This window comes from Rutilus rutilus (assembly GCF_951802725.1).
Source record: "Rutilus rutilus genome assembly, chromosome: 2".
In the NCBI taxonomy this organism is placed as follows: domain Eukaryota; kingdom Metazoa; phylum Chordata; class Actinopteri; order Cypriniformes; family Leuciscidae; genus Rutilus; species Rutilus rutilus.
This window is the reverse complement of record NC_140210.1, coordinates 36,027,168-36,054,909: the sequence shown is the minus strand read 5'-3', so window position 1 is coordinate 36,054,909 and position 27,742 is coordinate 36,027,168. Positions and strand designations below refer to the sequence as shown.

The 27,742-nt window shown below is 39.2% G+C and overlaps 1 protein-coding gene across 1 annotated transcript in view; it reads left to right on the top strand.

The window, feature by feature from the left end:
• ctnna2 (catenin (cadherin-associated protein), alpha 2) overlaps positions 1–27,742 on the top strand; it is a 505,838-nt gene that overhangs the window by 463,454 nt on the left and 14,642 nt on the right. Inside the window, exons 10-13 of the mRNA XM_084395004.1 lie at positions 13,979–14,071; positions 15,331–15,487; positions 18,577–18,777; positions 24,412–24,563. Of these exons, the coding sequence (XP_084251130.1) occupies positions 13,979–14,071; positions 15,331–15,487; positions 18,577–18,777; positions 24,412–24,563 (603 nt within the window). The remainder of the gene's footprint in view (positions 1–13,978; positions 14,072–15,330; positions 15,488–18,576; positions 18,778–24,411; positions 24,564–27,742) is intronic.

Here is a 27,742-nt window from a genome sequence, read left to right as displayed (position 1 = left end):
GTCATTTTAGAGCTATACAAACATTATTTTCAGCAGGTTTAAGGGAAGTCATACAAATAAACAAAAACTGAAAATCTGGGATTTTGCTAGAAACCTGACTGCAACTAGTGGCATTAGAAGATCAGGGAAGGAGGTCAGGAAGAAGTGGCAGGACTTTGCCAGCCTTGCTAAAAGGAAAAGGGCACTGCAGAGGACAACATTTAATAAAACAGGTGGTGCCCAATGAGTCCTCCCTTCTCACAGCAGAGGAAGAAAAGGCCTTGTCAATGCTTGGCACAAGTGCTTCAGATGGCATTTGTGGTGGTATTGATATCCATGGAGGAGTAGGGGTAACACAGCTTGAGCCTGAGTCAGGTCCTTCATCAGTTTCATCTGCCATCTCCTAGTCCTCCAAACAACCCTCCCAGGCCTCAGCCTCCATCTTCTGTTGTCTAGACTGCAGCCACAACACCTCAGCAGTTTGAGAATGTTTGTAGTTGTTGTCAGGGCATATGAGAGTGTCCTTACTTAACAGGGAGGAATAAGATGAAGAGGTGGTGGAGGACTAGGAGGACAAAGATGGCATGGGACCACATGATGGCCAACCAAGAAATGCCCAATCCATGGCTGGTTTTCGTGCATATCAGCAAGTCATTGTCAGATTTAAACCTATTTTTCCCAGTCTTTGAAGCATTATTTATTTTTTTGTTCATTCGTTTAATTTTTATTAAAATTATTAGATTAAATTATTTCTATTTTTTGTTTTGTTTTCTGACCTTTTTAATTATTTTATTTATACATTCATTTAACAAAAAAAAAAAAATATAATAAAGTAATAAAGCGTACAACAAAGTACAATCAAAACATTATATTATAATCACATTGCATTTGAATAAAGTTAAAGGTGTAATCTGCCGGTTGTCCTGCAGGTGACCTCATAACTCTGTCTTCTTACGACGCACTTCGGGATTTACGATTACTCCAGAGCACTCGTAGATCTACGATGATTTTCAAGTGCTACTTAAGTTATGATGTTTTTGGGAAACAGACCGTAATATTAAGGTCAGTCGTACGATCGTTTTTACGATCTACTTAGGCTTACGATGCTTTTGGGAAACGCAGCCCTGGTGGATTGTCCTGGGAAAGAGATGGGCTGAAAATGCTTTTTTTTTTCTTTTTTTTGTGTGGAAATAAACAATTTCAGAATAAAAATTGGGAGGGAATGCTGGTAAAGGTGTCTGCCCGATTGTTTAAATGGAAATCGCTATTACCATTGATGTCATATAGAGGAAGAGTTCTGGTTGTGAATAATCTGGCTGCCTCAACTTTATGGCATAGACTCATTGTAATGGAACCACCTGAAGAATTGATTTGCAAAATACAGAGGACATTTGTGGAGTTGTTTTGGAGTGGAGAACATTGGATTCGAGCAGCAGCACTCTACCTTCCCGTTTACGAGGGAGGTCAAGGTCTGGTGGATGTGCGGAGTAAGACCTGTGCTTTTAGAATACAAGCAGCACAGAGATTCCTGTATTATAAGGACTTAACTTGGACTGAGACTGCAAAAATTATCCTACAAAAAGAAGGTGACAAACATCTGTTTTTGATGAAACTGGATAAAGTGAACTTTTTTGAGGTTACACCTTTTTACCGGTCAATGTTGCAGTCTTGGATAACTGTTTTTAAAGTGGAAAGAGATGTTGATGAATCTGGGAGTTGGATACGAGAGGAATGTTTGTTTTTCTACCCAATGATTCAGACAAGATTTTTGTCATCTATAAGCATGTTTACAAAGACATGGCATTATGAAGCTGGGGCAACTTTTAAATAATGACTGATGGGAATCCGTCGAATCCTTGAAAGAAGTAACAGGATTAAAGTCCTTGTGCTTGACGGAAAAGCTGGTGGAAGAACCAAGGTTTACAGCTTAATAGTATTAATGTTGAAGTGATGTTTATGAAATTAGTAGCTGGTAGACTAAAAATAGAATTTGCATACTATAGTCTTGTAAATACTGAGATGGGTTTCAGTGATCTGTGGTATGTTAATGATGTTTTGTGTGTTGTTTCTGATGGACATCTGGTTTTTGGAAATGTGTATATAGCCATGTTTTTTTTTTTATGTATTATTTTTTTCATATACAATGTGAATTGTTGAAGATTATTACGTGTTTTAAAAGTTTTGTAATCTCTCTCTCTCTCTCTCTCTCTCTCTCTCTCTCTCTCTCTCTCTCTCTCTCTCTCTCTCTCTTTCTTTCTACCCCCCCTCCTCCCCCCTCCACTTCGGTTGTTTTGGACTCGACAAGCATTCTCTCCATCCAAACACTTTTAAATGCATTGTTTATCTCCAAACAGTTTTAAATAGTGGCCCTGGAGTATTCTTAAATATACAGAGAAATTACAAAGAACAAGCTTGGCTCCATTTTCATAATTGGGCTTCGCTGCCAAGCACAACTGCTTGGCTTGCACCCTCACGAGAAGAGATCGATAGTTCAGTGAAAGCTGCCTGCTTATACTTCGGGAAGTTGGGGAGGCACACAGCCCCTTCCAAGTTTCTCAAGCTTTTTTATGTTGAAGACCTATTATCTACTCCGATTTAAAGGCATGTTGGGATTTGACTGCAAGATGTGAGTAACATCAATCAGTCCAAATGTTCTCTGTGGGCGCATATGTCCGTGAAAGCTGACCCGTGATTGGAAGCGGAGCATCCCACACACAGCCTTGAGCTGAAACAAGAAGTCACTTTTCCCACTGTGCAGAGATCTTTTGGTAATGATTTAGATATAGGACTTCAGTAGGGCATCTCTGAGTGCCACCACAGCTGGTTAGCAATGAACCACCTGGCCCACACCGCTCTATCACCCTCTTGGGCATCCATTCTTCTCAATTCTCCATCCATGAATACATCAGCGTCATCCGGATTGGTGGGCATCTCCGTCATTGCCCTCGGTGATTAAAGTCGCCACCCTTCCCCTTGCCTCTCCACTTGTACAAAGTCAAGCATGTCCACTCAGCTTTATGGATTGTTTATATTGCTTTCAATTACCTTCCCATGTCCCACACTGAAGTCAGTAAAGTTTTATATGCTGGAAATTACTCTCCAGGCACCCATCTCCACCATAACTGCCAGAACCCAGACAGAAGCTCTCCATGCCCTGGAAAATAAATCATATTTAGAATTCATCAAAATAATTTAGAGTTTATTAGGGTTTATATGCCAATCTGAGCAGTGCTTTGGGCCTTGACTCTTTATACCTAGCGGTCGCTTGTCAGTTGTTAAACTCATTAATAAAGCTAAAAATCACACAGCATTGCAACTAAATAAAATTTCACAGAGCCGGTTGTTCTCAGCGAAATGTGACTCGGATGAACCCTTAAAATAGTCCTCTGAAATTGTTTGATGTTATCTTGGGTTGCTGTGCACTTGTGATATTTTCTTTAGATTCTGAAATGAAAGAGGCTAAATATAGCTATGTTTAATATTTGGATGATAGGAAATGTAGGCCTACTCAAAACACACACACACACACACACAGAGAGAGAGAGAGAGAGAGAGAGAGAGAGAGATTAAAGAGTAAAACTAATATATGATATGTATTAAATAGTATAATATTTAAAAATTTATATCACAAAATGTAAAGCTGCTTTTGCACTTATATCAGACGTATCATTCATTTGATATAAGTGAGTACCTTTCAGTTTAGTAGACAGAAAAATAGCTGAATGTACTGTTCTATAGTATACTGTAACTTTGAAATAAAATTCCTTCCACCCCATATATATATATATTTACCAACTCAGAGTTTCAAAGAAAAAAGAAAGAAAAAGAAAATAAATAAGAGGAAGAGTCTGATTTGAAAACACACTGGCTGCAATCACAAGAATAGCAATCAATATATAATCTAGCCCAAATCAGTCCTGACACAACAGAACTAAATGCAAATGCAGTACGAGACAAATGGAAAAGACACTAGGGGGGTTATTTTATTGCAGTCAATAAATGTATCTACAAGAAGTAAGAAGCAATTTGCTGAGTTTGCATGCTGTATGATACACTGCCCGGTCCAACAAAAAAAAGTCACTGGAATATGCCCATGATGTGTCTTCCTACTAGCCTGGAAATCCAGACCTAAATCTAAAAGATTAATGGTCTGGCGTCGACTAATGAAAATTGCCCAGCTTGAGGGGCGGCACCAAGTGTGTATTTGATAACACTACGACCAATCACAACAATAAACCCCAGCTACCAGCGGAGCTAACCTTATTAGACATTCTCTGATTATACTCTTACCGTATCCGGTCGGCGAAACAGCAAAAACGTCCTTCTTGCAAAGGAACGATTCGAGCGGCGTCTTCTGTTTCTGTTTTAGATAAAAAAGCCAAGTCTAACTCGTTCATTGTAGCGGCCACAGCCGTTTCAAACAACTGGTTTTCATCCATAGCCATCTTGCAATGTTTACTAATGACTTCGACGTCACAGCGCTGTCGTCATCTGTTTAGCTCGCCTCTAGCCCCCTAAATCAGATAACCTGATGTGATTGGTGCAGCTCAGATTGAGGGGCATATTTAATGAGCATCATTATTCGTCACCAGAGTAACTCGCTGAGCAAATTCAACTTGTGCTCTCGCGAGAACTCTGGATTACCAGGGTATCTTCCTACATGGTTGTTTGAGAAATGAAAAGCTACATACGCCATCAATTAGGTTTAAAAGAACTGTTGCCAAACATATAACATGCTAGAAACGTGATAATCACTGCAATAATGATCCAATCATAGACTCTTAAAGGCACACTATGCAGTTTACGTTTTTCTCAAACAGCGACCCCTAGAGTCACTGTGGGAGTACCTGTATTTAATGTTACTGTCGTAAATACCACTCACGCAGAGCCGTCACTGCACTCTTCCGACCGCGCTTTCTTCGTTTTCTTTGTCGACTCTGCCATGATTCATGTCTGAAATGCGTGCTAGTGTCTTCCATAGAGGCTGCTTCATATGTTGTTGATGTATGTGACGTCGTGCCGTAAAGCAAGTCGTGATTCTCGCGAGATTTGGCGGGGCGCCATCTCTCAAACTTGCATTGCTGGTTTTGCCAGCAATGTATGCTCATATATTTTTATTTATTTATTTTTCCTCCATACAGTGAAAATCAATGTGCTCTAATGTTGTTTTGGACACAACTGATCTTCTTTGTATTGGCAAAAACAGTTCCTTTGTGTTCCATAGAAGAAAGAATGTTGTACAAGTTTAAGTTTAAGTTAGCTTAATATTACTTTAAGTTGGTGTCAGTGGTTGGTCTTACCTGTGCACCACCATATCAAGGAAGTGGCAAATTTCATTCACTTTGTGAACACTATAAGCCAACAATGGCAGGCACTGCACCTTTCCTGAAATAAGAAAAGTAATCAACAGGGTTTTCGACAGGCTTTCTCTTTTCATTTGGTTGGCTCTCCTTTATTTGCCTCAATTCAGGCTTTGTTTATCAACTGGATGATTGTGAGGCACTTAATTATGCCACACTCCAAACTGCAGATTTCCCAGGCAATAAGCTCCTTGGCACAGTGACTTAGTCGAGGAAAGTGGTGTGGACGCTTACTGACTTCTTAAGCAAGGCCTGTGACTCGCATGATTAAGATAACAGACTCTGGAGACAAATAAGACTCAACCTGGGATGGTGTGTGTGTGCGTGCGTGTGCGTGTGTGTGTGTGTGCCTTCTAGGTGGTTGAAGGCACTTTTGATAGTTGTTACTGTGCACAAGGTTTAAATTGAAGAAGCTTATCACTAACTCCTGTAGTGAAGTTGGTCTTTTAGCATTTCCAGCTAACATCTGCAGAGTGCAGGAAAAAAAAGTGTTATTCTGTTAATGGGCAGGAATGTAAAAATACCTAGCTATTTTCCAGCATATAAGGACTGAACTTTTCATAGTTTTGTCCAAAATATTACTCTCATTTTCTGTGTTAAAGCTTGCCCATTAACTGCAGCCTGTTGCGTTGATACAAATAATTAATGTTTTGGTCATGATTCTAACACAGTAAGTCTCGGCTACATATGTAACCCTCGTTCCCTGAAGGAGGAAACAGAGACGTAGTCAGACGTACCATACTGATTGGGATCACGCTTAGGGAGCCTGTCATCTTCGAGTATTGACAAAACGAGCCAATGCACATTGGCGTGCGAGATTTGCTTCTCCAACTGGCCAAAGCACTCATGGACATGCACAAGGGTAGTCCAGACCGTGAGCTCCGCACCGCATCTGACCTTGCCCTCCCGAGGTACGAAGGTTGCGGATCGCGCGGTCGGTCTAGTGATGTCCACCCCAGTTGTCCAGGAGTGCCATCTCTGGCTTAACCTGGCCGATATGAGGGAGACCGACAAGTCTCGGTTCCTGGACTCCCCCATTTCCCAGGTTGGGCTCTTCGGCGGAGAACTTCACCCAACAGTTCTCCGCCGCCCAGAAGCAGATGGAGGCTTTCCAGCACATCCTGCCCCGGCGGTCCCATGCTGCCTCCACCCGTCCGCCGGTGGAAGATTCTCCGCCTGCTCGTTGCTGAATGCGTCCCCCTGCTCTCCGGTGTTCTCTGTTCCCACTAGGCCACAGCAGCAGCCTTAACCCAGGCCTCAGCGTGGAGCCGACCGCATCCTGCCCTCAGGAGGAGCCCCGAACGAAACGGCTGGTCAGTCCACTACAGAGGGACCAGCACGTTCCACAGGGACCTCCACTGGCTGCGGTGCGACAGAGGAGTGAGGGGCCCACAGGGACTGGTTACTGGTTGGGGAAGCCCTCACTGTGATCCTCAGATCACCCATCCCACACGGCGCAGTAGGTCTCCTCTGGGATTGGCGGAGCACACAGGGAATGACCGTGGCAACACTGACAGGAGATGGTGCAGCCTGTACCAGTGAAGCACTCACCCTCTTCGCCCTCTAACCAACCGTCAGAGCAAACAAACACAAAGAATGCTGTTAAAACAACAGTTGTGAGCTCAGAGGGCTCACGATCACTGCTGCACTCGCGCTGTAACACACCAGCACCGGGAAAGACTTCCAGAAGAAGCACCGACACACTTGCTTGTTGAAAAACACTCCAACACTCTTCAGAGACATCGAATCCGATCGGCTCCGAAGCAAAAGACAAGTGTTGTGTGCATCCGCTTCCGTGTTCATACCCGCGCAGCGGGGCTGAGTGCGAGATGCAAATGCCAATGTGCATTGGCTTGTTTTTTCAATACTCGAAGATGACAGATTATGACTAAGCGTGATCCCAATCGACTATGTCGAACGTGACCGAACTGAAAGGGAACTGATTTAAAATATATAAAGTATATATAAATATTTTAAAAATATAATTATAGGCCTATTGTTCGATATCATAACTTTTAATAACACTTACAGAAACTTATGCTTAAAACTGTAAAAAATAAAAGAACTGAAATAAAATATAACATTAAAAAACATATTTATTTCTCATTTTCAAATTTTTTTTAACTGAATGTACAACTGAATGTTTAACTTGATGTACAAAAATAAACCAAATTAAATATTTTTTTTTTTTAATTAAAAATAATAATAATTAAAAAACGAATACAAATTACAACAATATTACTCAAATTTTAACTAACATTTTAATTAAAATGGAAAATGTTACAATAAAACCAAAATATTAGTAAAAACTATAACAGTATCTCAATATTACTAAATTAACACTGATACTATGGTCATATAATGGTATTTTTGGCTCGATGGTGTTTTTAGCCCCCAATGGCTCCTTCCAGGCAGCTAACCCTAACCTCAACCTTAAACCTACCCATCCCCTCGCTGCCTGGAAGGCGCCGTTGGGGGCTAAAAACACCAAACACCGTATTTTTGAAGTACCTTAGTGTGTGAGGTGATAATTCTATTTAATGGTTTATTTCAAAGTACCACGATATTGTCATATGATACCACTACTGTACCATGAAAACTTCACATTTCACAGCATTGTTTAATTAGTAATGATTGTTTGTAAACCACAAGAAACCAAATATTCCAGACAACTCTTTTGTTAACCCAAGTATTCTCTAAGGTTCAGACATTTTGTGAGAAATTATAAAACATAATTAGCCTACTTTAATGGCAACCTTACAAACAATATTTTTAACATGGTCGTCCCTGTTGGACAATATCAACAACAAAATAAGCAGCACTAGAAAACAACATCAACAGCATTCATAATAATGACAGTTGTACCAGTGGTATTTTTTCTAATATCAGGTGAAATAGACAGGAACAGCATTTTAGAGCATAATATTTATTAAATGTTGTGTTTATGGAGAAAGATCAAGGTTTGTCCTAGACTGTTCAGGGTGATTCTCCGTTAATCTCCTTTTAGATCAAGACTTGCTCTTAATGGTCCTCAAAAGCCATTAACTTACACTTTGCTGAAATGTACCCATGCATACACCGAACCCTTCATTTTCACCAAGGCTAAACCTCTGAAGGGGCTGGGACAGTTTTTCATATTGACCTTCATGCCAGATCTCATTATCTCCACATGATGTCTATTTATGACAACCCCATACATCAAATTCAGACCTCTTAGTGCAACTTTAGTGACAGTTAACATTTCACTGCGGTAATTTTGGAGCCTTCTGGCTCTAATGGGGACTTTGCAGGTTCTCAAAACAGAACCTGACAGAGAGAAGAGTGGAAGAAGAGAAGAACCTGTGGGGAAGAAAAGCCTCTTGGCTGATGGCTGACCTGTTCCAGACCACAGCACTGTGACCCAGTTGAGCTTGCTAGTTGGAGGCGTTTAATGTAGCTTAAGGACAGGTACATTTTAATAATATAGCTTCATTGTGAAATTCAGGCTTCCACAGCTGTGGCAGGCCCACCAGCTTTGACTCTATTACACGTTTTCACGTTGAGCAGAAGTGTCAGTGAAAGAAGCCAGAAAGGCTAATTCACTACCAAGAGATGTCAAATGAGAAGATGTGCTGTGTTATTAGGAATTTTCTTAGCCACCTTCCATCCGGTACATTTTAATGTACAAATCCAGTGGCTATAGGCTTTTTTTTATTTTAATTTTTTATTATGAGCATGGAAAATGCCCACAGTGTTTTCATCCTAAAAAGGGGCCGGATTCCCAAAATGTTCTTATGAATAAAATTATTTTTAACGTGCACAAGTTCCCTGAAGTGACGCCAGTGATCATTTTGCTGCATTCAAAATTCTCTTGACCGGTAATCAAAAAACAAGGGACCCTGTTTTTAATCTTAGGGTGGACTCACACTATAGGCAATCTTGAACTGCGCCAGAGAACAGAACAGCTACTAGTCTTGTGGGCGCTACTACTTTTATCATTACAACAGAAAACATCTTCTATTACTACTCAGATAGTACACATTTCAATTATTCAATTAATTCGAATTGTAGTTAGAACAGGAATTGTAGTTTGTGAATAATGGTTTATCTGAGTTCTTCAAGCCTTCTCAGGTATTTTCATGAACTTTCGCTGGCAAAAAGTTGTCTATTGTCCATAGTGTAGCAATGTATGAAGCACAGCTCATACAGAAGTCACTTTCAAAGCAAGCATCTTTCTGTTAGTCACCACAGGAAATTCACATGACCACCTGAACACGATGCGAAATCTGCTTTGCCCTCACATGGAATTCCAAAATTTCGCCAAGCATCAAGAGCACAGGGAATGATGAAAATCAGTGGGGGAACGGGAAAAAGTTGATGCAAAACCGACTCAAACTTGCATCATCTGCAGGAACGCCATTGCAAAATGTGCGCAACTTAGCACATATGCTAACCTCAGGGTCACAACTCTGACAAGTCCGGCACTTTCTGCAATTTTCATGTAACTTTGCATTTAAATCAATATGTAAACTTGTCTAGGCCTTTCCAAATCTCCCTGTAGACACGTCAGGGGTCATCAGGTTTCAAACATCTGGGACTTTACTGTTGAGGTTTGTTGCTATAGCTCTCACATGGTCACGCTTAGTGACCTGTGTTTGTTTCTCCCCCAGTGGGGCGTTCTGCTTCATCTGTGCTGACAGGGTGATTTATTTGCTCTCTGACCGGGGTACGGTTGGGGAATAGGGGGGAAGCACTCAGGCTAACACCTTCTCTTGCCCCACTCTTAACCGACTCTTTTCTGACACAACTTCCCCTCTCTCTCTTAGATTCTGTCCGTGATCGTTTATTCAATTTTTCCCTTTCCAGATGGAAATACAATTAACAATACCTATTTCTTGACAGGAATGATTCGACCAAGAAGTGCTGAGATGTCTGAAATACTGATTTAATGTGAGAGGAGGTATAGATCCTGTTGTTCCATGAGCTAGTAAGCTGCTTTCATACTGTAGATTGAAACCTAAAAGTGACCGATCTGAACTGAAATGCTCTACATATCAAGTAGCTCTTTGTGTCGTATAGATAGTGGTCCTCACATGAACTACACAGAAGACGCAACCATGTTGTTAAGATAATGCAACACTCATAAACATAAAAAAAAACACTGCACTCACAACTATAGAGTAAAATAGTTTTGTTGAACTTTTTTGTATTAAAAGTATAATTACCATTACTACTCACATTGTTCACTGTCATTCTTGGCAGTGTTATCTATATACTGTAGTATTAATATTGTGAATTAGCTTTTATTTTATATTTTCATTTTACATTTTAAATTTAGTTTAAGCTTTAATGATTTTATTATAATCAAGTTCTGTGGATGTCATTTTTATAATTTCTTTATTATTCTATTTAGCTTTTTTCAGTTTTAGTTTTAGAAATGTACTGAAACTTAAACTTATTTTATTTCAGATTTATTTCAATTACCACTTTTAATTGTATTCATTTTAGTTTGTACTTAGCAATAACAACACTTATTGTATGATTGCCTATCGTAGAAGCTTTTGGAAAACCCTTTGTATAAGGGTACACGTGGCGATATAACATGCTGCCTGCATAGACAGCTTATTAAATTTTAGAACAAACCTTTTGGAGTTATTATTATTATTATTATTAGTAGTAGTAGTAGTAGTAGTAGTAGTAGTATAAATTATATTATAAATAATCATTTGTGTAGCATGGATATATTTAATCATTTTATTTTTATATATTAGTATGCATAATTGCATTTTATCATGCAGTGTTTTGTCTTTTATTGTATTTATTTATTTATTTTTAAGAACTCTTCAAGGGTAAGGCTGATACTCTGCGCACTGATTCTCTGGATGTGGTCGTCCAAATGAAACACTCAGAAATCAATAGTTCTTTTATAAAGGTCTAACTAGACAACACATAATGGTCGGTCAGAGAGACAACACGGTTACGATGCGGTCTCTTTCTCTGAAATATTCTTACATGCAAGGACAACAGGCACACACACACGCTTGTCTCAACCTAGCATGAAACTCATGAATATTATTTTGACATCCTTGGCTAACTAACAGGGGTCTTCTCTTTGAGAAAATAAAAGGCCTCACAAAGGAGGAGTGGTTCTTTAGATAATTGCAATTAGTATTTTTGGCCGGACACTGTGTCTTGGCTGGGATCCAGTTCTGAGAATTGAGTGCTGGAGCATCGGCCAGTTCTGGCTGCCGTCCAGGAGCTGCTGCTGGTTTGACTGTGTGTTCAGACCATGAAGGACTAGTGAGGACCAAGGGAAGTGAGGAATTACATGACAGGATATTATTTCCTGCAAACGCTGGGAGTCCCACACTGCCAGCCTGGTGTATAAAACAACCCCCTACCTTCCCATCCGGTCCTTTATGCTGCTGTCTCTTGCCACTTTTCTACCGAAAGGGTGGTGGAACTGGTGGCCACTTCCACTCAGGTCCAGCTGCACCTCTAAGATACAAGGTGGACCTGACAGTTAGGGAAGGATGGGTACAGAGGTGGTTGCCATATTCTCAGGGGAAAAAAAGCACAAAATCCATCACTGGGGTGATACATTTCCCAAATATGCTAATATTTAGGTGGGTGAATATTAGTATATTTACCCAATATTAGTATATTTATATATGAGTAATCCACAGCATTGTGCTACTAATATTTACATTCAATGTACTAATATGCCCATTTTAGGAGTAAATACATTTTAAAAGGGTACCACCACAATGACAGCTTTGGTGGATGAACCAAAAGGATGCAAACTCATAAAATGAATACACTATTATATAATGTATTGCATATTATATAATGATTTTGCCCAAACATGTATACAGACTAAAAGCAAACAACAGACTATTGTTTCTAAAACAAATATGCGTATTATACAAACTCATAGCCATTGATAAAAAATTTTTTTTTTAAAGTTCTATAATGTTCTATGTTGAAGCTTCTTTACCATATCTTCTTTATCTTGTGTCTATGCTACATTAAAAATAATTATTGCTAATTGTGATAAGGAATTTTTGTGAATTGATGCATAATCATTTCAGAAAGAATCAATGCATCAATGAATATTTTGTTTCCCCCCATTGGTACTCTTATGCACACATTATCACTTGCAACCCTCAAGCATTTAAGTCTTTACACTTTTAGCCGCACAGCTAAACACACACGCGCAAGCACACACTTGAACAGAAGAGCGATCCATCAAAGCATTCAGGGCTGTCAGGGGTAAACAGGAGAAAAGGGCCGTAAGCAAGAATCTTCTAACACAGATTTGATTTGCCTCGATTTACCTTAAAAAAAAAGAAGAGAAGCCCGCTGATATGGCTTCAGTCGCATTGCATTTGCCAGCAGGCATATGTCACTTTAGCGCCGTCAAAATCCTTACTCATGGCCGCTGTGTAATCTGATTTACCAGCAGAGGATTAGATGCTTGGAACACCAATTCTGAATTGTTATCAAAACGGCTTTGACACTCCTATTAGCGCCTTTCATCGAGGTCTGACGTGTCACCAACTTAAAAACTCTCTGAGCAATATTCCGGTGTTTTCTGTCGGATCCGACATTTTTGGCAGAAGGGGAGGAGGGAGGCAGCCAGGTTTTTAGCATCCAATCTGGCCAATGCTCCTTGCGCAGATGCTTTTCTGCGAGCAAACACGAGAGAGAGAGAGAGAGAGACCTTTCTCAACGCACACGTGTATTCACATGTACGCACCGATCCGGCATTGCCAGATGCATTGCATGATGGGTAATCTGAGGGCTGCAGGCAGGCAGAAATTAGACAAGGAGGTATTGCGCATAGAGGAGCCATCTGCTAGTTTAATTACACTTTTTCTGTCATTTTTCACCCACCTTTTTTTCCCCCAGGTAAACTGGCCTAATGATTTACATGGGAACATGAAGTTCAGTAATGAACTCTGGTTATTCCACCAGTGCTTTGCGGTGACAATTTCATATGGAAAATTCGACATTCTTTATGAGTGAACAACAGAAATACAGCAACCTCCAATTAGGACCCCTCTCCGTGTCCGCTGACATTTTTGGGGTAATTGTGTTTTCGTGATGGGAGATTCACAGGCACATGTGAACAAACTGCTGTCCTTCTGTCACTGCGGTTGAGAACATGAAGCGGAAGCTTCTAAATGTCCAGGAGATTGGCCGGTAAAAATTCAAATTACAAAGTGTGTGTGATGTCAATTATTCAAATAGACGCTATTTTTAAGGCGATATGATTTGGGGCCAGGGGAGCAGAGGGGAAGAGGGAACCACAAATCATGTTCTTCACGCTGGGAAATAACAAATACCAATCTAACACTTGAATGAGCCCTAACTCTCTGTACATATTTTGCCCTGACATTGCCTTTCAAGCCAAGCATTAAATCCTTATCCATTGCACACAGCACTGATAACTTCAAACATGAACAGCAAAAAGGACTATGTGTTTGTGTGTATATGTGCGCTCTGCTCAGAAGCTTTATTTGCCCCCGTCCGAATGCTAGTCTAACCTACCTGATTTACAGAAATCTGGCAACCAGAACCCCAATGTCACTTTATACTTTAACCTTAACGTACAAATGACCCAGTGCATGGCTCACCAAACTCTCTCCCTTTTTCAGGTGGCCAACCTTGCCTGTTCCATCTCCAACAACGAGGAGGGTGTGAAGTTAGTGCGCATGGCAGCTACACAGATCGACAGCCTGTGTCCTCAGGTAAAAGGCCTAACCCTTTGCTATCCACCCAGTGTTCAGTTTTCTAGAACCTCTTGCAGCAGTTTTATATGGTGGTGACAAATAGGAATTCACTGTAATGCTCCTTATTTGCAATATTCTATATACTTAATTTTACACTATTTGCCTGCCACAACTACCATTGCACTATTACCGGTCATGGAAAGCACACAATTTCCTTTAGAAGAGATGTTTGTGTAATCTTTTTTTATTGATGGTGGCAGCAGAAGAGCATATCCAGGCACATATCCAGATCCGTCATATTTATTAAAATATGACTCACATTTGAGGTTTTTAGCTATATTCAAAGTCAGCAAGAAATGCTGTTTGCAACCCATTGAGAAAAAATTGTGAGGAATCAGTGAGAGGAAAAATTCATTGGAAACGGAAAAAAAGAGCTTGGTTTTCATTACGCCATTTATTTAAAGAGATAACATGCACACTGGTAATCAATCACAGAAAGACTATGAGTGTGTATTAGAAAGGGTTTAAGGAAACAAATAGGGTCAATTCAAAGTCAGCATGAAATAGCATTGGGGAACAAAATATTTGTAATGTGACAGTTATGAGAAATGTTGAGGAATCTGATTTTATCCATTGAGAATTGATTGAATTGTAAAAAGTTTTCTCTTTAAAGTGACAGATGGTTGCAAGGGATGTGTTGAAAAAAATGAGGGCTTGGTGATGTCATGCCCTAACCAGTCCTTCATAATAAGTTTCGGAAAGATATCTGCCCTAACCATGTACTGATTTGATTATGTGTAAGGTTGGACTGGAATTAAAGGTTCCAGTAGAATTGAGGTATTAAGATTCAAGAAACATTTTCACTGAAGTCCCCTCTAACAGATCGCATATTGTGAAAAAAACCCTGGAAATAATTGTGAGATGTTCAAAATTGTTTCCTCTGAGTACTGTAACAAGTTACTAAGATAATTTGACAAAGAGAAATTTTACTCTACAGTAGCAACCTCTATCACCAAGAGACCTTTAGATTTTATGAATCATCATATGACTCAGAGTTGTCAAAGCAGCAGGTATTCTGAGGTTTTATTATAGGTTTATAAGGATAAATGATGAATAATTTACATTTTGACTTAAACCATGCACATGGTTTGACTCCAATGTCTTGGAGTTCTGGCTAGTTAAAAACAACTGATTCACACAACCGTTTGAACAGTAACTTTTGTAGTTTCTCTTGAGTTTTGGTAAGGTTCAGAATGATACCGTTATGCTCCTCACAGGTAATCAATGCAGCCCTGACCTTGGCCGCACGCCCTCAAAGCAAGGTGGCTCAGGACAACATGGATGTTTTCAAGGACCAGTGGGAGAAGCAAGTACGCATCCTGACTGAGGCCGTAGATGACATCACTTCCGTTGATGACTTCCTGTCCGTTTCAGGTAAAAACTGGAAACAGATTACACAAAATGGAAACCGATTACATTTTTTCCTGTTTCTATATATTACAAACACCTGCATAATAAGTGAACAAACAGTGTGCTTAAGCTACAGTGTATGTGGGTTATTATGGCCTGGTTTGACAGACAGGGCTTCGATTAAGCCAGGATTAGGCCTTAATTCAATTAGGACATTTAAGAAGCTTTTATAAACGTGTCTTAGAAAAAACATTTTGGTGTGCATCTTAAGACAAACCAATGGCACTGGCATATTTTAAGATATGTCAGCGTAAGTTGCTTTCAAAACAGCTCAAACATGCAGTTAAGTCTGGGAATATAGGCTTAAGCTTTGTCTGTGAAACTGGGGGTACATGGTTTTGTGAGATCACCATTGAGTACTTGCTGCCTGCTGGTGAACAGTAAATCAAGCAACCATTCTGGTTTCAAACTATTACAACATTTTAAGTCTTTAAGAGCATTTTAAGTATAGATTTTTTTTTTTTATGTGAATGTCCATCATCCCCCTCTTGACATCTAAACTCTCCACACAGAGTATGATGGTAGAATATAGCAATGTCTATTTTTCCCTCTTTATAATGGACACTCTAAAATGTCAGCTGCCTCCACCATCAAAATCCCATTATCTTGAATGGGAATGTCCATCTTACTAACAGAACATTGGATAGAGATGTGAATGGCCATATCATTTAACATAAATATGAACAATTATGACCCTTTGTATGTGTAGCCTTGCTTTACTTACACTGTGTTACTTTTTTGTCCACGGCACTAAGTCTTCTTGTTTTGCGGTGATTAAAAAGATTACTATTAGGGTGCCAATTACTGAGTCTGTGTGTAGTTTCACTTGAGCATTGGACTCAAACCTACGTATGGCTTATATAGAGAATATATGGTTTAATTAAAAAAAAAAATAACTAAATTAGATATTTAAAAATAAAAAGGCTTAACACCTTGCCTGGTGTAGAAGATAATTAAACTGCTCTCTGGTATGGAGAGGGTTTTTTTGATAGGACACCATTTTTGCTGATGAATAAGGTAATCATGTTTAACTTAAGTGTTTCATCTTGTAATTAATGTATAAATGAAATTATTTAATTCCCACAGTTCTTTTCATTGCAAACGAGGCACACCAACTTCAGTCTCACCTTCCACCTTAGCTAAAACTGGCTCTCCTCTACATCAAATTCTCTTTTTTGCAACATTTTGCTGGATAGTGTATATCCTATCTGGATCTGGCACAAAAACGATTAGAATGAATACTACATTCTCGTCATATAGCCATGGATTTCAAGGCAGGGATTATAATAAGTCAATACTAAATACACAGCAAATGAATAAATGAAATCCTGGTTGTTGTGGGCCAGATCCTTTGTGTATCTGACAGGTCTATGTGGGCTGTATGAAATGAAGCAGGAGGAAATATTGGTATGCATCCCACCTCCTGATGTCCAGAAACTGGTGTGAGCAGTGCATTCCAGTTTGGAAATATTCATTTGCAAATCTGTGAAGAAAACATGTCAGGATTCAACAATAAGGATTTATTATTATTATTATTATTTCCTGAAAATCTGGTCTGGTTGGACCATGAGTATATTAGACAACTACATATTTTAGTGACAAAAAAATCAATTTACAAGGCATAAAAAGCGTATATCGTATATGATCAGCCAACACAAAACATATTTACAATGCAGCACTGGCTCAATAAGGCATGTGACAGATCTGTCAACTGGCCCGAAACGCTCTCACATTGGCTCATGGCCATCTATTGTTGAGCCCTGCATGTGCTTGTAAAATTCAGATATAATTGATCTTTTCTGCTTGCAAAGAAATCAATTACATGTCATTTCTTTCACAGGAAATATGTAAACAGTGTGTTTTGCAAGAGCAGGGAAATCATGGATACTTTTACATGGAAAAGGATATTAAAGTGTAAAGGCTGAAGATCTTTTTAATAATAGTGCATATGTGCTATACAAGGACATCTGAATAGGTTTTCTTGAATCTGTTGAAAAAAAATACTGTAATTATATTTTTCCCCCTTCTTTTCATTTGGTTTAGCCTTTATGCAAGATCATTCTTTGTTATTCAGCTGCACTGCTTTATCTAAATACGCTTATAGATAATTTAAGGCAGTGCACTTTTGACCGGTTGCCATAAACAAAGCATTTTTTTCCCTAAGCTACTTAAAGAAGGCTCTTATCAGACCAGGAGACAAATAACACCCTCATTAGGAAACCAGTGTTTAATGAGGTCAACCCAGAGAAGCATTTTGAAAGCTTTTGGTCTGTTGTCTTGCAAGTAGTTTTAGGACAATGTCGGAGCAGTTAGAGCACATGCTCCAAAATACAGAGCTGTGGTGTTCATGGGTGATTCAAGTATTCCGTCAAAGTCCATGTTCCTTTTTTTACATTTCAGCATGAAAAAAGGTCTGCAAAGTTACAAAGCCCAAAGTCCACTCCAAAGGGAGTTGTTCTCTATTTCAGTAAGCACTGTTTCTGAACTTCCTCAAACGCCTTGATTGTAGCTTTGAGTTTATTCCGATGAAGTACACGTCACATTCATATTCCTCATTTAAATAATTACCGACCAAGGCATATGCAAAAAAGGAGAAAGACCTGGTTGAGTTGCATTTGTAGAGTGATGAAACATGACATTTTTGAAACATGACCAATCACAATACACTGGTCCAGCCGACCAATCAGAGCACACTTGGAGCTTTTCGGAAGAAGGGGCTTCAATGGGACTGGAACTAAACAGAGCGTTACTGACAGACTGGGAAGAGAGGTGCTGCAACAATGTAAAATATGTGAAAAATAATGTGTTTTTTTTTTTTTTTTTTGCATCCAAGCATGTAAACCATTCTATTAACCCCAAAAACAAAATCAAGACTTTGTTGGGCCTCTTTAAAAGGGAGATACAATTATTTATTTATTTTTTACTTGCTACTTTACATGCTTTTTTTTCTTTCTTTTTTTGTAATGGTTAAAAATGTCAAATGTGACTATTGTTCTTGGACAACAATAATGCTTGAAAGTGTTATCTCAATTTTGTATCTCATCTCTCCACAGAGAACCACATTCTGGAGGATGTGAATAAGTGTGTGATCGCCCTGCAGGAGGGGGACGTGGACACACTGGATAGGACAGCAGGGGCGATCCGGGGCCGAGCCGCTCGAGTGGTGCACATTATTAATGCTGAGATGGAGAACTATGAACCTGGCGTTTACACTGAGCGTGTTCTTGAGTCCATCAAGCTCCTCTCTGAGACTGGTGAGAAAGATCACAAACACACCTGAGTCCTGAACTTATCTTATGCTCACAATGGGATGAACTTATGGTAGAGATGGGGACAGATGGACAGGGGAGACCAGGAAGCTCTTGGAAGAAGTAAGTTAAAGGAGAGAGGGTAGACAGATGAGAAAAGACGGTGAGGCCGGAGATACCACCTGTTCCCTCCTCTGGCACTCATCCTTTGCTCATTCATTTTTCATCTGTTTTCCCCCAACCCCTCCACCTTTCACAGTCTAGTGCCAGCATTCAGGAGGTGGCAATTTAGACTCTGACAGACAAGGCCGAGGGCCAAAACATACCAAGTAATGCAGAGATTTGTGCATAGCTTTTTCCCAATGCTTTCAAGTCACAATATCTGACAGGAAGCAAAAAAGGCTGCTATTTTAGGTGTTAATGTGTAAGAAACATCTCACCTGACACTTTTTGATGTAGTTGTTCCATTTAAATGCACTTTTACGATTGTTTGGAATCAACAAATGGAGGGTGGATAGAAAATGAGCACTCAAAATATTATTATGGCGGCAGCGCTTTGTCCTGCCTCTCTTGTTCTGTCTAAAACATTACATTAGACTATTCTGACAGCATGCTTTGTTTAGAAGAGCAAGCGCTACATGAGAGGAAGAAAATAACAGTCCTGCTTTCATGGTAGAAACTGCAGTATTTTTGTTATTCTGAAATTACCACTTTAATCATATTACTGCTAGTTTGACGGCTAAAGGCAAATGCATATTTGTGACGTCTGACCAGCTGAAGATTAAAATGGAGTCATAATGTTTCCAAATTGATCTTCATTGGTTCTTCTCATCACCTTCTACTCGTATGCCCCATAAACTTTTTTTGTTTCTTCACATCACTAGAATATTTATGTGAAACTTTCAAACAAAGTCAAAGTGATGTGATAATGAGTAGTCTGGTGGTTAGACCTTGAATTGAGGTCTAACCACCAGGAACTGAGCCACTTTCAGATCAGATTGTGTTGGTGCGTTTGTACTGTATCATTTACCTCTATTTAAGTGGGTGCAATTCATTCTTGAGAAGTTATCTCCTTTTTGTGTATTGTATTATTAAAAACATTCATCTCCACATTGGAGAACATGAAATTTCAACCGGAGAGTTGATACCACTATCTGTATTAGGGTTCTGTACAGTGAGACACATGTACTTAATGTAACTTATCCGCTGCAACGTATGAAAAATTGTTTAATTGCATAATTAATTTCATAATTTTATCTCCTCCTTTATTAGAGCTATTAGAGACTTAATGAGAACCAAACACAATACAGTATCCTACATTTCATTACCGCCTTCAGTGAAATAAAATAAACCGTCTTAGTCTTTTTTTTCTTCTTTTTTTTTTTAAGATAGCATAGTTAATGCTCGCTCAGCTTGAATGGAAAACTGTTCTGCTAGTCGCTTCAGTAAAACCAAGAGGAATATCTGCATGCTTGATTGAGAGTGATAATTGAATTGTGAAAGGGCTGGACGCCCAGACTGGCTCTCATCTTCTCTGTATTCACTTTGATGAGGCGGTTCTTTTTGTCAGATTTCGCTTTTTCCCCTCTTTTCTTTCTTTGTTTTGGGATGTTGGTGCCACCCAGGGCTGTCGTCAGGAAGGAGGGAAACTGGGAAAGTTGTTCCAGGCCCTTTGATGAGAGGGACCCACTGAGTTCTTCTGTGAAATAGCCTTCATTAGGCTCAAGGGAGGGAGGGCCACCCATAAAAATTTAGTCTGAGGCCCCGTGAATTTAAATGACGGACATGGTGCCACCACATAAATGGAATTGAACCATAAAGCATTGCAGCATTGATTCTTCTAGAACTTTCATTATTGCACAAGACTTGGCACGCAAAATGTCAATGAATTTTTGAAAGTTTGAAGGTTTGGGCCAGGCGTAATGTTGAGGTTAGCGAATTAGTATAATAGAAGCGTATAGCATTTGAATGTGTTTTCCATTTAATTAGGATGTTTGCTACTCAACTAAGTGGCTTTATCAATTTAATAATGGAGGGAATTCCCAAGCATAGTGTTCTAGTGGGCAATGGGAGTTAAACCGCAGGTACTGATTTGTAGTTTGACTGAGGGGGGAGGGGAGGGGGGGGGGGGGGTTTGTTAAAAATGTGTCAGCCAGGACAGACTTTTTTTCTTCATTTCAATCACTTTCAACAAAAAGTCAGACCATCATTCTTACAATTCACTAACTTTGTAAAAAACTAGCTGTACCATATCCTCAAAAGTGCCTGACACTTTCTTTTCAATTTCTTCAACTTTTTGGTTTGGTTCCTTATCGGTAGACAGCCTAATTAGGACATACCAAACTTTATCCTGGCCTTTTTTTTATTGTCCCAAGACAGTGTAAATATATCAAAAGTGCAGCTGGTCCAAATCTCTATAAAGATACACCGTTGAAGGACCTTCAGCACATAGCACCCACGAATCTCGAATCGTGTCCTTGAGCCTGAAAATCAATAGTCTAATAGCAAACCCGTGATGACTTTCCCCTCTCTTTATCCTTTCCATCCTTTCTCCGATCCAAACTAATCTTCATGTGGGAAAAATTACCCCATCATTAAGGTTATGCTCAGCCCCCCAGTAGATTAAAAATGAGAAATATGGCTGATGCAATAGTGCCAAGAAGGCATGAGTAGCAATACTGTCATAGAGTATGGCAGAGTGAGTAGGGCTCATGCCAAAAGGGTGACCATGCAGAGATGAAATGTGGCCACCTAATCACTGCCCCCCGTCTAACACACACACATGATTTTTATGACAAATATAGTGTTTCACTGACAGGTTGAAGGGCATGTTTGCTCAGGTACTAAAAACAGCAATGATTTCATACAGCCAAATGACCCCACAAAATGTTATTCCTCAGCATATCACGACCCAAGAGTCTGCATGGTGAGACACAGGAGGCATGCAAAACAACAAGGATAATAGAATTAGTCCATGCCTGCCCGCTACAATGAGTCCAATAGTTTGTTCATGAAAAAGAAAAAGGAAGAAAGAAAGAAATACGGATCCCGAAGAAAGGGCAGTGCTAACTAATTCCACAGCCTAAGGGGCAAAATGTAAATGAAACCAACCTACTAGTGACCTCATTTTTTTCAAATGAATTTGTTCTCCACTTCGAATTACTTGCAGTGTTTTGTAGGGCCCATTAGCATTAGGAATGTCTCATTGCGTTTTCTAGTATTTCATTTTGAGACCATTAGGCTGGTCTGACCTCAGCCTCTCGAAAATAAAACCCAGTTTAAACATGCATTTTGAATGATAGAATTCAAAATGCTGTCTCAAAATAAAAAAAAATTAAACATTTGAAGGATCATAGAACATATCTGACTGCTTGCTTTATCTGGCGTTAAACACTTTAAGAAAATAATCCCTTCCAACATGGTTTTCATTAGCTCCTTTCATCATTCCTCACTGGTCTGAGTTAAATTTGCTCCTCACTAGCAGCAACTTTACTCATTAATGGTTTGAAGAACATTTAAATATTTCTATTTAAAAGTCACAGCAAAATTCCCTAAAGCTCATTTTACGCCTCTCCAATAAGTGGATTAAAATGAATTAAATATGTGTTAAAGCAAGACTGGGTTGGAAAGAAGAAAGGAAATCAAATAAAGAGCCTTTACCGCACCTTTTTGAATGTTTTGCATAATTTTGTAATTCTTATGTGTTCATTTGAAATTCAAATCTAACCTTTTCTGCATTAGCCGATAGACATTCTGAAATTGTCCATTTTAGAACGCAAATAGGCAAAATGGCTGTCAAAATGGATCATTCACTGCTCCCCTTTTAAGTCAATCTCAAGTCGGATGCCTATAATCAAAACCATCAGAAATCTCAAGACCGGTCTTTTCTTCAAAATCTGTATCCGCTATTATTGTGATTGGCTCTCTGGGCTTGGATTTGGTTAGATGGTTGATGGCAACACTCTAAAATTTTCTTGTCACAGAAGTGCCCTCACAAGACCCACCTTCCCCATGGAGAAGTGTATCTTGGATCAGTTCCTCGCTTTTAAAAATCCTGAGACCTCCTCCTCTCCTCGATACATGTGTTGAATATTTTAAGAGCATCTTTTTGCAGTTTGCTCAAGGGTTTAATACGAGGCTTTTGCCGTGCCCATCTTTTTTCATCAACCACCAAGTGGTCCCGGGCATTGATATGAGCTTGACTTGATGTCAGGGTTAGATCACAATACAGTTTCCCCCCACCAGTGACATTGCCATGGAAACGCAAGACTTTTACATCATTTTGGATGTTATTCCCTTGATGTGCTTGGCCACAACTTCAGACTAGGGAGACAGGTCATTCAGTGTCAGGTTGAGTGTGAATTGGTGGGCTGTGGAGCACAAAGGAAGGTACTTGTTGAATACACTTCAAAGTAATAAGCATAATTTTTGCTCTGGAATCACCAAAGTTTAAAGCTCATGATTCATAACAGCGTTGTCTAAAATGCTTTTAACTTTTTATATTGCCATTTCACCAAAATGTAATTGACTTAAAAGTCTTCATTCACTGCTACTACACAGCATTAGCCGTAAGGGATTTTTGTCAAAACGGTTACGCTAAGGTTAAGTGGTTCAAACATATTTGTTCAGTGTAAACGCTGAAATATAGCTCATCAGAAAAACAGATCAAACTAATGTCACATTAGCGGACCTTTCCCAACCCTCCAGCTGCACTCAATCAATGTCTGTCAACATTGTTCATACTCAACTCTTGTTTGTCAAACAATCCCTTATTACAGCCAGCGTTTAGTGGCGGGGGAAGATCTCGCTACCCGTTACTGAGGAACCAGACAGAAGGGTGAATTGAATTGAAGGAGTATGAAGTAGAGAGCAAGCAGATGTGATTTTTGGAAACACTTTACAATAAGGTTCCACTTGTTAACACTAGTTATATTATATAGTGTATTAGTAAAAAAGCTTCTGGAGCAATTATTAATCTTAGTTTATATTAATTTCAACATTTACTAAAACATTATTAAAATAAAAAGTTAACATGTTTTTTTTTTATATATATAAATACAGAAACAAATGAATTGCTTGCCCATTGTTATAGTAAAACCAAACCCTAATCCTACCCTAACCCTATGTACATGTAGTTGCTTATTATTACTCAGTACTTAAATATATAATTACACTGTAACAATGACACCTTAAAATAAAGTGTAACCCCTGATTATTCTTTTTTTATTGGGTTAAAGAGGTCTCACTTATGGTCATATGTTCCCATCAAGGTGAAGTGGTTAATTTGCAGACGTAGGGCACCCTTTTCACATATTTTCAGGGTGACATTTTATCGTCTTTCTCTCCCGCTGCATTCCATGTCCTCGGGCCTGACTGACAGAGAGAAGATGGCAGAAATAGACATGCTTGCCTGAATTTCGACACTTAGCTTCTTAAGATCACATATTCTCCATTTTTCTCACCTCTCACTCTGTCTTTTCTCTGATATGTTTGGCACCTGAGGGAAAGGCTGGCTTTTGAGGGATGTGTGTAATCCCTTTTTGAAAAAGTTTTTTTTTTTCTGTGTATCTGTCTTTCTGTTTTTGCTTTCTCTCAGGCTCTTGCTCACCTCAATACTCTACGTCCTTTTTTTCCCATCAGTGATGCCGCGCTTTGCAGAGCAGGTTGAGGTCGCCATCGAGGCTCTTAGCACCAGCCCCCCGCAGCCATTCGAGGAGAACGAGTTCATCGACGCCTCTCGCCTCGTCTATGACGGTGTGCGTGACATCAGGAAAGCAGTCCTCATGATAAGAGTGAGTAGCGTACAAATTAGAGAACCACATGAGGTGCTCGCTCTTCACAAGCGGGGCTTTTACGATACTCATTACCCCAGAGATTTGGCTTGATAAATAACAAAACAACACATCAAACACATTTCATCTGAAAATAATGTAGTGGGTTATGACTCCATCATACAGGGCAAGGGTTCTCAACCTGAGATATCCGTGAACGTACTCCAGGGGATTATTAGAAATTATATTGCTAAAAGTTATATAAAACATTTCAAATTTTCTTTAACAATTCATGCCATTTTTATAAGACATTAAAATGGTTTGAATTAATATGAAACGGATGTTATGTTAAGCATTATCATAATGCAGGGCTTTTGATGCCAAGAATGATCCTCTATGATGATCCAGAAAATAAACACCCCTTTATACTGGAAGAAAAAATAGCGAGAGTGATATTATAATTGATTCAGCTATATTAGTTGCTATTGAAAATGTTTCTATTCAGGTTCATACATCTTAACATCAAAGTAGGAAAAAGGTAATACAGTTCAAATTAATAAAATATTATATTAATATATAATATTTTATAAAATAAAATTAATATTCCAGAGCGTCACAGAGAATATTACCCGCCAACATCAGCTAAAAAGTAGCTGAGCAAGTCAGTGGGTACAGTGTCAAAGAATAGACTATTCTTATTCCAGGTTCAGACTACATGATATTTTGTGTCTGTTACGATAGTCACTGTGTCAGATTATGTGATTTTGACTCCTTAATTCTTGTTGTGTCATGGACAAGAAACATGGCAGACTATGCGTTGCTCCCCGACCAATCGGTGCCTGCTCTCTTTAATGACGTGCGTGATGTCACAAATAAGGCGAAACTAGAAACTGACTTCCGGAAACAAGAGCGCAAAAAAACTGCTGAAGCGGCATATACGAGATTAAAAGATCGATTCTTGAGCCCATTGCCGTTTACGTATCACCCTACGTCAAACGGATCAAGCCAAAATCCTGCTGATATTGGGCATTAAACATATGATAGAAAAGTACTTATTTATTTATAAATGTAGAGCAGCTCTTCTTTTAGAAAGAAATTAATTATAATAAAATAAATAACCTTGACACCCCTAAAAACATTTTGTAACATTGACTCCCTTGCAGCCTCTTGGGGTTAATGTTCTTAATGAAGGTTATTCTAAAGCAGGGGTGCCCAATCCTGCTCCTGCCGATCGACTGTCCTGGGGTGCGTTTCCCGAAAGCATCGTTGGCCAACTATGGTCGCAAGTTCCGTCGTTACCAATAGAGTTCAATGGACATTGCGATGAACTTGCGACCATAGTTGGCCAACGATGCTTTCGGGAAATGCACCCTTGCACAGTTCATCTCCGACCCAAATCAAACACACCTGTCTTTAATTTTCAAGTGATCCTGAAGACCTTGATTGGTTGCTTCAGGTGTGTTTGATCAGGGTTGGAGATGAACTGTGCAGGACAGTCGATCGGCAGGAGCAGGATTGGGCACACCCCTGTTCTAAAGTGTTTCTAGAAAAATCTAGCTTTTGTATATTGGGGGTCTCTGTGTCTGTAGCAGTTGAAAAGCCCTGATATAGATATTGTGAAGTAATAATGCTATATGTTATCATATATAATGTATACGGTATGTCCTGGTTATACAATAAGAGTATGTTAGACTGTTGATTTGTTTATGCCTTTGCTCACTGTGTATATTCTATTTACAGAGTTCGAATTCATTTGGTTCGAACAAACAAACACGTCTTTTTGTTGCAAAAAGGCCATTTCTAAGATGCACACTTCCTCTGTGGGAACATCAAACAATATTGAACAGTAAATAATAATTTGCCAGTAAATAATGTCAAGCTGAGTTTGGAGATGGTTTGGAACAGAGTGATAATTGTAAATGGAGATCCTACTTATTTTTTTTTTTTTTTTTTTTTTTTATTGATTCCCCGAACCACCCCCCACCCCACGAAATGAATCACAAAGATAGATCATGCAGAGTGTATGAATGTGTTGGTGGCTGCTTTTAAGTTTTGCAAATAGTACAGCTCCCAGAGTAGCAGTAGTACCAAGCAGAAAGTACCAACACACACACACACACAGTTATTTGTCAAGGATTGTATCCTGCTGAAAAACTTGGGAAGAAATATCAAACCAAGATGGGTTTGCGCACAAATGTACACTCCTATACACGTCTATACACTTTTATGTCTACATGAAATCTCGATCCACTAGGATCTTCATTAAAACGAGTAACAAAGAAGACTTTGCTAGTTTGCTATAAATTACTTAGCTGATTCAATCAAAAGAATATCTCCATAAGTTACTGCCACTGCCGCTCAGAGTGGCTGAAACCGTGGCGGCTGTCAAGATACACTCTCTTTTCTTTGTCTCCAATTTGCTCATTAGTCACTTAGTGGGACTGATGTTGAAACTACTGGTAGGCAGAATACAAGAAAACAGATCACATCTAAACCCTGAAGAACCTAGAGGCCTTTCCCCCTTCACATATTGTTTGATCCCACTTTACGAGGGAACTTTTTATATTACTCACAAGAAAGCCAAAAGGGAATTGAACAATGATGCAAGTCACTAGTAACTCAAACTGTGGGATGAATGAATTATTTATTGAGATTTGACTGGTTTAATGGTTGACACGTCTTTATGTTGGATCAGAGGTCCTTCGCCCTTCATTGTGTAGAAACGCACAGCCGGTAGTGGCGTCTGTCAAATGTTGTGCCCTAAATTGTCACCAAGTTTAGCATTAGGACAGAGGACATTGGTACTCTAGTAGAGTACATTTAAAATATAGATGGAAGGTTAAACAAGGCGAAGAAAGTTGTTGTCGATAGAAACCCAAGAGGCTCTCCAGACCAGTTTTGAAACTAAAAAGTGAAAGCAAAAATGAAATTTAGGAGACTTTGAAAAGGAATAGTTTACTCAAAAATGAATCATTCATACATCATTGACACTGTCATGTTGTTCAAACCCGTATGCACAAAATGTGAATTTCAAATAATAAACTGATCGCTCTTTTCCGTGAAATTACAAATAACAATAAGAAAAAGATTGGGTGGGTAACTGATGACAGTATTTCTTTTTTTAATCGAACGCCACAAAGTTATGGCATGGATGGCTACAAGGATGGTCAATATTATTATTATTTTTTTTTATTTTTTTT